General features: G+C 44.0%; 2 protein-coding genes across 3 annotated transcripts; one reads left to right on the forward strand and one right to left on the reverse strand.

Moving 5' to 3' along the window:
- The first annotated feature begins 29 nt into the window (after nt 1-29).
- On the forward strand, nt 30-3,028 carry LOC101775316 (SWR1 complex subunit 2). Its single transcript, XM_004972341.4, has 11 exons — nt 30-111; nt 209-278; nt 400-471; nt 547-590; nt 702-957; nt 1,106-1,184; nt 1,292-1,411; nt 1,554-1,622; nt 1,760-1,802; nt 2,304-2,369; nt 2,511-3,028. Exons 1-11 carry the CDS (start codon nt 44-46, stop codon nt 2,704-2,706), a joined length of 1,083 nt encoding a protein of 360 aa, XP_004972398.1. The 5' UTR covers nt 30-43; the 3' UTR covers nt 2,707-3,028.
- Nucleotides 3,029-5,677: 2,649 nt separating this feature from the next.
- Nucleotides 5,678-10,934, reverse strand: LOC101775725 (nicalin). 2 transcript variants are annotated; one of them, XR_215337.3, is made up of 15 exons: nt 10,559-10,934; nt 9,943-10,097; nt 9,491-9,594; nt 9,280-9,346; nt 8,952-9,044; nt 8,708-8,872; nt 8,475-8,615; nt 8,306-8,383; nt 7,378-7,490; nt 7,227-7,287; nt 6,821-6,988; nt 6,632-6,733; nt 6,313-6,402; nt 6,015-6,221; nt 5,678-5,894 (listed from the first exon to the last, which is right to left on the reverse strand). XR_215337.3 is itself a non-coding variant. In XM_004972342.3 (14 exons), exons 1-14 carry the CDS (start codon nt 10,824-10,826, stop codon nt 6,159-6,161), a joined length of 1,668 nt encoding a protein of 555 aa, XP_004972399.1. In that variant the 5' UTR covers nt 10,827-10,934; the 3' UTR covers nt 5,775-6,158. The 2 variants fall into 2 exon arrangements, 1 of the variants encoding a protein (XP_004972399.1); XM_004972342.3 differs by having other exon boundaries at nt 5,775-6,221.
- Nucleotides 10,935-11,382: the final 448 nt, after the last annotated feature.

Here is an 11,382-nt window from a genome sequence, read left to right on the forward strand (position 1 = left end):
TCCCCCCACCCCCCCCACGCCAGCCGTCCCCGCCGCCGCCGCCATGGACGCCGGCGACGACGAGCCACCCGTCCTCCTGGACCGCGCCTCCCGCGCCACCCGAGGCAAGAGGTCAGCTTCCTTTTCGCGCGTCTCCTTGCCCTTGCGCCCTCCCTCCCTGCTCCTGATTCACTGATATCGTTGGAATCGATCGATTGCGATCTCGCAGGATAACCAAGCTCCTCGAGGACGAGGTCGAGCAGGATGAGGTCTTCTGGAATCAAGACGCCCTCAAGGATGTAGGTTGCAGCCCCCACTTTTATTCTCTTGGCAACACCACTTTGTGCTGCTGGGGCTTACCAGGGTTCTTCCCATTTCCGACTTCTTCATCTTCGCGATTGCCTCCTACTTTCCTCGCAGGAGGAAGACGATGACAACTACGAGGAAGAGCAGGATGCCGGTGACGAATTCGACAGTGATTTTGATCAAGATGTGAGATCCCTTCCTTCTCGCCTCTGAACCTAGCTTTCATTAATGGACACATCTAACTTCCCTGGATCTCCACAGGAACCTGAACCTGATGATGAGCCAGAAAAGGAAGAACGTGAGAGGTATACATGAGGGCGTGTCCTAGCTGGGACAACCATGTTACTTACATTGCATCATGTAATCTTGCTATGAATATAATCCTCTTCTCATGCCCCAACTCTACTGTGAAGCAGATTACCAATCAAAAAGCGCCTAATGTTCCCTGGCAAGACATTGAGAAAGACCAATGTCAAGAAGAAGGTGACCCCAAAACTAGAAGATGATGAAAAAGCTGCCAAGTCCGCGGACAAGGCAAGTCCATCCACGCCAGCAGATGTTCCTGATGAATTGGAGACTGAGAAGATTATAAGGAAATCAACCAGAACGTCCGTCATCGTCAGACAAGCTGAAAGAGAAGCCATACGTGCTGAAAAAGAAGCAACAGCCAAGGTATTGCAAGCTCACCACTTCCTGTATCAGATGCTGTAATTGCATTCAGCATCTCTCCCAGTAGTCAGATTAATTTTTCAGCCTGTGACATTTTTTTGGGGGGGTTAATGTTCACTTCATTTTACCCTCCTCTTATGCACCGTACTAGCCAATTATTAAGAAAAAGAAGGAGGGAGAAGAAAAGCGGATGACACAAGAGGAGATGCTTTTGGAAGCAGCTGAAACAGGTTTGTTTCCCTTACACCTTATCCGAAAGTATATAGATGGAATTTGCCAGCATTGGTTGTGTTGTTCTGATTTCATCTTATTTGTTTACCTTTGTCTATGTTTCCAGAGATCATGAACTTGAGAAATCTAGAACGTGTACTGGCAAGAGAGGAGGAAGTCAAGAAAAAAGCTGTTGTTCATAAGGACACTTATGATGGTCCTACAATTCGATTTTTCTCAAGAGATGGTAAACTGCTTTTGTCAGATTCTCATGAATCACCTGTTTGCATACGTACTGTGAACATAAAAAAAAAACTCCCTCTTGCCACTATAAAAATCCATATCCTAGGAGTTCCAGATACCTGATCATCAGTATTGTGCTCAATTAGGGGAATCACGTCTGGAATTCATAAATGGGGCATCATTTGGGTCCGAACTGTGTACGACATCAGCTCCTTGTAAGTGTCACAGTTTTGTTGCTGCTGTATTATTTGTTCGTTCTCTCTAGCAGTCACTTTAAAATGTGTGCATAGCAGTTTCAATTCAAATTGCTGTACTGAGCATTGCCGTTTTATAATACTTCTGTTTATTACAGATCCAGAAAAATCTGTCTGTGTGGTGACTGGACTTCCTGCCAAGTATGTCTTTGTGACTCCTGTTTATGCTATGCATTTATGTACCTTTCCACACGAGTTTGTTTTTTTGGGCTGTGTTTCAGTGTTTGTTTTTGTTTCATCTGCCTACAAGTAATAACTTTGACAGACATGCATCCTTTGTTTAGTAGCTGCATTCTCTTTAGAGTCTAGTTTCATACGCTCTGAATCACTCTGATCCTACCACTGTGTGTATGAGCTGGAAACCCTGAGACATTGTGTTGCTTGAATTTCATTTTTTTTAAAAAAAGTGTTGCTTCGCTTGAATTCTGCTATTCATATCCCTTGCTTTAGCTCCAGCAACCATGCAAACAATTTCAAATGTGCTTACCTAGGTAGCATGTCTTGATCTAGAAATTTGAATTGGTTGGTACTGCAGAAGTAGAGTTGAAGCAGGATTTGATGCCTGGATAACAAATTTATGTATTATAAGCAACAAGCATTGAATTTGGATTTGACTCTTGAGAGCTGGCTTATTTCCTGTAGATACCGTGATCCGAAGACGGGGTTGCCTTATGCAACTATGGAAACATTTAAAATAATCCGGGAGAGGTACCCTTTCTTCCTTCTCATACATTCCTATTCTGCTCTGAGAGCTAGCCATAAACCACTTGTCTGCTCCTGTGACCTTAAATATATCAGAATGTGTAATTGAAAAATGCTGACATTTCTTCAACTGATCCATGCATTCAGTTTCCTGAAAGAGGAGGCTGATAGGAAGAGGCCGAATATGTCGAATATGGGAGAGCTTTTTGAATCATTAGCTGGTGAACATTCTGCACCTAAGAAGAGAAGGGTTGAGGTAAGGTCGCCGGGCATATCAGGCGGCTTAAGGCACGGAGGACGCTTCCGGCGAATACCTGCTCTTGATATGGTGGACGAGGACTAACGAGAGAGATCCTGTGAGTTGGCGATCACATAGGGCAGTTGAGGATGCTGTGTCTAGCATTAGATCCTGATGTAATGCGCAGTTGAGGATGCTGACACAGCGAATACCTCCTGCTCTTGACATGTAATGTATTTTTGTCAGCAACCATGAGCTATGAGGTTGCGGATTTGGGTTCATCTGAGCTACCTGAACTCGACGGCTTGGGTTCTGCACAAGCCGCTTTAGTCCACTCAGCCATCTCTCCTGTTCCAAATCGAAAGGTTTCTGTGATATGGCAGAGGCAAGAAATAACATTGCCAAATATTCTTCTTTTTTTCTTTCATTTCAAAAGTGCGTATATTGAAGCTAGTCTTTCAAAGTGCTGAAGTAGTTTTTTAAAAAAATATTAATTTGCAATATGAACAATACTAATTATAGTTTCAATATGTATAAACATTGATTTACGTTTTAATAATGCTGAACATGTTGAGGTTATATTGAGAATGTTGAATGCATGTAAAACATAAATTAAACAAATGGTATACTGATCAGTACATACATGAGAACATGCTAGGTTTACTAGCCTTTTTGTTACATACAAATGATCTAAATTTGCTATGGTCCCTATGATCATTTAATTTATATCAAGAAGAAGAAGAAGAAGAAGACGATAAGGATTATTTTGAGGCGGAGGAGAAGGACCTTGAGTCAGATGAAGCCCTGTGGGCCTTGTATGAGCGTTGGTGCAAGGCTTTCAACCAGGAGCGGAGCCTTGATGAGATGGCTCGCCGGTTCAGCAAGTTCAAGGAGACCGTGCTGAGTGTGGAAAGCAACAAAAAAGCCCGTCTGCCCTACAGATTTGAGATAAACAAGTTCGCTGATGGGAAGATGGCAGAGCTTGTCTCCCCTAAATGGTTTCCTACTGAATTTCATTCCTAAGAGAGAGGGTTACCCTGGCTCAGTGATTTCTGGGCAAGCTGGTGAGTTCGAGGAAGATCAGGGAATTCAGCTGAAATCCCCAGATCAAGTTATGCTATATGCTTGTACTAAGTCATGCTTTTGTAAGATATTTGATTGTGCTTCCTGCAAGACATGCATATGTCTACTAATAAACTATATATGCTTGTACTAAGTTATGCTTTTGCAAGATATTTGACTTCTAAGATGTTCTCTTAAGCGGTTGTTGCATGTTAGATGTAATTTTTACATCCATAAACACGTGCAATATGTGTATGTTAATTCCTTTTTAAAGACATGCTCTGTAGCCTGTCGAAGCTGCATATGAATCATGCTCATTTAGATAAAAATTACAGGCTCATCATCCTGCTGGGGTCTTGAACCAGGCTGAGCATTGAGATGTTGCAGGCTTAGCTCTGAACTTGACTTACAATGATACGTAAACATAGGGAGTGCCTACCCATCACCTGGGTGTTTTAGAGCTCCCCATCACCTGATTTTTTTCTCTATCTGCCGTGCTTCTTCTGCCCGCCGCCCCCGCGTGCCTCCACCCGTCCGGCGCGGGCAAGCTAGGGTCCTGCCGGAGCTCCGCGCCGACCGCCTTCCTACCCCTCCCGCCGCCGCCGCTACCGTTGTTCCCCCCACCCTAGCACCGCCCAACCTCCGTCCACCACCGCCCTGCCGGCAGCGCCCCCACCGCCGCGCCCCACCGCGCCCGCCACCTCTGCCGGGCCGGCCTACCACCGCTGGCCTTCCCTCTAGGGCCGGCGATGAGCACCCACCCTGGAAACCCCGAACCCCTAACCCCAGCGCCCTAATCTCGCCGGAATTTAGCCGGAATTGGAGAAGAGCGTGTAAATAGGGAGGAAGAGAAATTCGGGTGATGGAGAGCTCTAAAACACCCAGCTGACGGTTAGCTTTTCCCTAAACATATGCATGTGCATGATGTACATTCAAATCAAGGTGCATAACTACAACTCTTGAGATGACTATTTGCAATGATCTTGATCTCGCGAAAGTAAAATCAGACACACAAAAAAAATCAGAAACTGCAAGTCTTTTTGGATCAGATCATAGTCCAGTCCGGTTTACTGACAAATGATCTAAATACATGTGTAGGTAAGGTGGAATTTGTGGCAGACGAGAAGGACCTTGAGTCAGATGAAGCCCTGTGGGCCTTGTATGAGCGCTGGTGCAAGGCTTTCAACCAGGAGCGGAGCCTTGAAGAGATGGCTCGCCGGTTCAGCAAGTTCAAGCAGACTGTGCTGATGTTGGACAGCAACAAAAAAGCCCGTCTGCCCTACAGATTGGAGATAAACTGGTTCGCTGATGGCAAAGATATAGAGCTCGTCCGCCCTAAAGTCCCTATTAGTATGGGGCGTGCCGATTCAGGGACGTTTAGGGCAGCTGCTGGTGACTTGAAGAAAGATCCTGAGGGACCTGGTGAATTCAAGAAAGAGCCATCTGTGTAATTAATCTGCTGGTGAATTCTCATTTTCATCTACATGTGCAATCTGTGCATGTTACTTCCTTTCCAAGGCTTGAAAGTTTGAGATGAGCGTGAATATCTTTGAGCCTAAGGTGTTGATAAACAACCGGTCCCAGTATCGATATCCATTGCAGAGTCACAAATAGACTGGTTGCCCTCCCATAATTTGCTGGCCCTGGATACATGAATTTCATCTCATTTGGTGGGAGTATGGGTTCAAGAAGAATTTTGTAATTGACTCAAGATTGTAAGCATCGTAACAAATTGGATACAGTTAAATGATTTCAAGAAGAATTTTGGTGGGAGGACGCTTCGGCAGTTGAGGATACTGCCAAACTATCACAGCGAATACCTCCTGCTCTTGATATGTAATGTATTTTTGTCAGCTCTCCAGTAACCATGGCTATGAACTTGCGGATTTGGCCTCCATCTGGGCTACCTGAACCCGATGGTTTGGCAACACATGGCTCACGAGTGATTTGTTTTTCAAGAGTCAAATCTAAATCGAATGGCCCAGTAAAAACTTTGTTTTATGGCACTCTGCTGTTTCCACTATGCATCTGTTTAGTATTTGTTCAGTGACATGAAAAGCTGCCAAGAAATGATCATCCAAATCATGAAGACATGCTGCTACTGTGATGTGTAAACAGAAATTTCCACCAAGTTTGATTTGCATGCAAGTAGATTAACACAGGCATGCAGGGTCTTGTGTGTTCGGAGAAGAATTTTACAGCATCCATGTTCAGAGCTGGTGACACACCGCCTGGATAAATAACCCAAAATTGTAAGCATCATAACAAAATGGATACAGTTAAATTACATTCAAAATTCCTCGCACAAAAGAAAGAAATGTTTTCGTGCTGTGGAATTCGAAACCACTCACATTGGCTGGAGAGGGGAAACGGTAAAATTGTGCAATTACATGTCTATGTGCTGTGGGAAGCTAGCTTGCCTCTTGTCATCCTGATGTCTAGCTCTTCTAACTAGGCATACGTCTCAGGCACTAATACACAAAACACAACCTAGCCTATGCTCCCTTGAGTTTGCGTGATGGAGGCCGCCGGAATATGTTAATGAGATCATCAACACCCTGCTCAAGCAAGTGATATCTTCTCAGTTGGGAGAAAACAAAAGGTTCAAGTTCTATCCAAAGTAAAGCATGCAAAGAAATCATTTCATACCCGTGTAGTGATTACTAGGAAGCAGAAGAGGACGATTAGATAGGAACCAAGCAACAAAAGGAACAGCAGATCAAATGTAACACTTGCAACCTGGATAGGAAGGAAACAACAGCCATGTGAGGTAACTTCAATTTGGTGATGTCTTGAAACTGGTATTGAGCATCAAATCTGTATATCCTTTCAAAGTGACTAATTCATCGGGTAATTCATCAAAGGATATATTAGAGCATTACAAATTTTTTAGATCATTCCATTCTGAAACTGAACGACAATGGTGAAACTTGAACATATGCCAAGAAGCTTGTGTACTTAAATATACCTGGTATACATTTAGAGTTGCTTTAGTGGCATCATAGAAAGTGAACATGCCATCAAGGGCATCATTCTGAACATGTACATCAGCAGTGTGTTCAGATAGTTCCTGCACCAGAATACCAATGTCATTGCTCGCAAGAAAACTAGGAACCAGGTGAGAGTGATGAATATCATTGGTAGCAACTGTCCAAACCTTTTTTAATGCTGCTATGAAGGGATCATTTTTCTGCAGAAAAGGCGCAACCCGTGGTGTTCGTGACAGAAGATCCAACCAAGACTGGATGTAGTGAGGATTAATGGCTAAGCTGCTATTCTCTGCAAAAACATCGATGTTCCTTCCTTTCAATCCATAGATGTGTCTCTGTAAAAGAACAAGACATAGCCAGTAAATTTTAGTCTCAATCATCATCAACATGGTACCCACATTGTGCAAACCATTGAAATATCGATGAACTGGAGATTGTCTCCAAATTGCATCACCTTCTCAGCCCCTTCCCCACAATATGACACACACACACACAAAAACATGTGAACAGAAAACTGTATCCTGGACGAATAATTGTCCAAGCACCAACTGACAAGCAAATGAAGTAGCTTACCGCAAGACTCTCGGAAACTAATCTGACAGTTCGGATTACTGAATCAGCATTTGTAGATTCTCTGTCAAAAAGGGAAAAAAACATATAAGCATTAAAATAGAATGAAATGGTTGCACTGAAAAGACTCATGATGCATTAAAAGTGACTTCACCTAGTGTCATGAAGACCACCAGTGCTTTCCAAAAATTCAGGAGGGCTAGACATTTCTGAAAGAGTAAGTGCAGTCACTCTAAACCTAGAGAACTGCTCGTGTTCCCATGCTACCTATAAGTTTGCAAAACATGACACACAGTGAGACAGAAACATTAGACAGTAAAATGTGATAGGAGAATATAACAGTCCAACTAAACAAATCCTCATTCCAATTTCCGATACAGTAAAAAATAAACAAGCATTAATGTAAATGACATGCAAACTTGATATACACGTGCTATGTACTGAAGATGGCACTGTGAATCTGTGATGCAAAGAAGCAGTAACAGCTGTGTGGATTGTGATGTCCATCAAAATGCGAAGTTTACTAAAACTCTACTGTCAGTGAGTCAGTCAACAGTTGGATGAAGAAGAAAAATAAGAAACAAATATTGTAGTCCATACACTTGATGTATAGTGATAGTCCATATACTTGATGCATAGGAGTCTTCCAGGAATTCAAACAGGAAAGCTAATAAGATGGCCCAAAAGAATAAAAAAAACTGAGCCCTCATGAGAATGCATTCACCAACTTATGCATAGCATATAAAAACCTGTGGGTTTCAGTTCCATTTGATTTGAGCAAGGTTTTTGCAAATATGACTACATCCCAGCTAGCAAGTCCAATGAAATGCAATCTGTTGAGCATTAAGCTGCACAGCAAATTTGAGCACATCTTTAACAAGGGTTGGTTCAATTTTGGCAAAACTAGATCTGTACTGGAAAGCAAAGCTGATGACGGGGTCCAAATGAGAAATATATTCCTAAATGCATACTAATGCAAAAGTGATAGCCTTAGTTATTTGAAAAAGATGTTGTCATCTAATACGTAACGTATGTGTTTTGTCAGTTCCTGATAGTTACTAAAATAACGTGATGGTACATACTCTAGGATTTGAGACATTAATCTTCTTGTGCTTGATTCCAACTGAAACACCCATTTCTTTAGAGACATCCGAAAAATCCTGAAAGCAAATAAATTCACAGATATCAATATGACCATCCTTACTGATAGCTTACGCTATGGATCAACAAGTTTTGAAATGATCAACATACTTCGAAGATTTGCTTGATATAGGGGTTTTCTGGAGGCTTTGATACATGCATCCAGAGGTCATTGCTCCAGGAACCAACGCTGTTCAAGCAAATTGCGTAGTCAATGCTCTCGCGTACACGCTGATCGAAACTTCTAAGCCACTGCATTAAAAAAAAAATGCACACCTGTAAGTTGCTCAAACAGATGACACAAAGATGGACCTAGTCTCCCAATTGCCCAGACAGGTACTTGCCTTGCTAGTCCCATTGTAATTGTAGGGTCCACCAGATGTTAACCCAAAGAGAAGATTGTACTTGCCCCTGGTCTTAGGATTTGAATAAAGACGTGAAAAGAGTCTTGCAATCTCTAGAAGAGCCACAACTCCACTTCCATTGCTGTCACTTCCCACAGAAAGTGCCTGCAAAAATCTGTGTTATCCAAGAAATCTAGAAGAATACTAAAGAACGGTCTGGGAATAATTTTTTGGATGAACATACAGGTGCAGCACCGAAGGTGTCATAGTTTGCAACTATGGCAATAGTTGGAAGCTGTTCAGTGTCACCCTCTCCTTTCAATCCAGGTAGCCATCCCTGCAACTCGAAAAGGGTTCAGCTTAGGTATGTTCATGTTTCAAAAATAACATGGGAAACAGCTTAGTTTTGTTGGTGCAAACATCAATTTCGAACAATCACTTCCAACAAAAATAGCCATCTACATTCTGAATGGGAGGGGGCGATAGCCCACAAGATACAACACTGAACTAAAGAAATAAAGGTAACTTGACATACTTAACCAGATAGTAAATCGATTTAGAAAAGGGGCTACCTGGATATTAGAAATGGTTGGAGATGAAACTTTTCTAGGTTCAGCTGAGGACACAACAAGTTTGTACCTACAAATCCAGATAAAGAATATGAAAAGAAAATTCCATGAGACTGACAGTTTGTAGCTGTCCATACATTGTAGTTGAGTTATACGATTCAGAGTGCAAAATGCTGGTCAGTTTGAAATACGCAAAAGTTCCCATGAGTATTACCCTCCTGTTGTTGCAGAGGCTGGTTGACCTGAAGAGGCAATTTTTCGGATATCTGCCAGCAGGTTATCAAAGTCGTCATCATGGAAAGCGAAGTACACAGGGTACTGCATGAAGTAACAAACGTGGTTTAGCCAACAGATCACATGAAAAATACAAAAATGGATTACTCAGGCAAATGGGGAGTAGATGGGTAGACAGATTATTTCTCAGGATCTAACATACAATAAAATTTAGACTGCTGAGTGGTGTAGGCATTGTTTGTCAGGATCTTTAGGAAGCCGGGTGCATGGTAATTGTGTCAAATTTACCATTTCAAGTGTTATTTATATATTTGCATCAGTGTAGCTAGGTAATACTACAACTGTCGGAGAAGCGAAGGAGTGACACACAGATGCTCAGCATCTGAGGTATATCAAACTATGTGCTTCAATCATAGAGTAACTTTTACTTACCGGAACTTCTTCATGCACAAGCAATTTCTCGAGTTCAGCCAGCACACCCTTTACTTGCCCTCTGTCAACATCATTCCCTGTACCATCCTTGTCACTGAGCTTAGTTGGGAGCAGAATAAGCAACCCTCCGAGATGTTTTTTCTCCACCAGGTACTCTGAGAAGGCATTGTAAGAGTTTTCAGTGACAGTGGAAGGCAGTACTAGAAGCATCATTCACAGTTGAGCTGTGCTGTGTCGATGTTCACGTGATCTTGTGATGTGCCCATCAGAGTTGGAAAAAGCATGTAGCAACCGAAGCAGATGGCGAGCAAAAGAGACAAACTTGAGAGGTCAAGCAGAGTGCCTATCTCTGGTAACCGTGATACAGGCTCCAGTGCTAAAGTAGCAGCAGCAATCGAGGACATATAATGAGTAGTAGTACGATATAGTGATGAAAAGCTACTAACTAGGCAAGTGCGAGTGCTAGGAGATCGTGATCCGCCGCTCAATTTCGATCAGACAGATAACAGCTAGGAATGAGAGCGAGCACAAGGTCCGTGTGGACACGAGGCGGGAAGAGATCTACTCAGTTCTACTAGTAACCAAGTAAGTAACACGCAAGTCAAGTAGTACTGACCTCTGAGGAAGGAGAGCGGGAGGTCGAGTAGCGGCGCGACGAGCGCGGAGCGGGAGAGGTCTGCGCCTGGCGGGAGCGGGAGCGCGGCGGCGTGGTGGTTGAGGGCTGCGGAGCGGGAGCCGAGCGGGGCGCCTGCGAGGTCGTACTGGATGAGGCGGTAGACGCTGACGGCGGCGGCGGCGTCGCCGAGCTCGACGCAGGCGAGGAGGACGACGGCGACGGCGAGGGCGGAGGAGATGGAGGCCACCACCTCGCCGGAGGGAGACATGGCCGGAGAAGAGCAGAGCTGAGCAGCAGATGCAGAGGAGGATGGAACGGGGGCGGAGATGCAGATGTAGATGTCGCCGCCGCCGCTGCGCCTGCCAGCCTCTCTCTGCCTGCTATTAATTCAATCTTAGGGGTGGCAATTATCAAATTACCACGCACATATTTACCAATGTCATTTTTTTAACCGGAATATGCATTCCATCGACACCCCCGGGGGCTCGTTCGGCCGGGCCACGTCGCCCTTTTTCGCAACCGTCGGATTGCGGCCGATCATGTGGTCGGGGCTGCCACCGGCGCGTGTAGTTTGGCGAAAAAATTCTTAGTTTTTCGGCTTATCGATTTTGGGTCCAGAGGAGGCCCTCCATATACAGTAGAGGCGTTACGAAGCATCACCTGTATTCCAAAATATTCTACACCGAAAAGAGAAAATTCGGAAATCGTGTTGATTTTGCGAAAAACCGCCTGCCTAATATTTTGCGAGAACCCCCCCCACCGCCCGCCCTCGACACGTGCCCGCGGCCCGAGCTGCCACCTCCCGAGGTCCTAGGGTACGTGCC

Source organism: Setaria italica, chromosome VI, assembly GCF_000263155.2.
Source record: "Setaria italica strain Yugu1 chromosome VI, Setaria_italica_v2.0, whole genome shotgun sequence".
NCBI lineage: Eukaryota > Viridiplantae > Streptophyta > Magnoliopsida > Poales > Poaceae > Setaria > Setaria italica.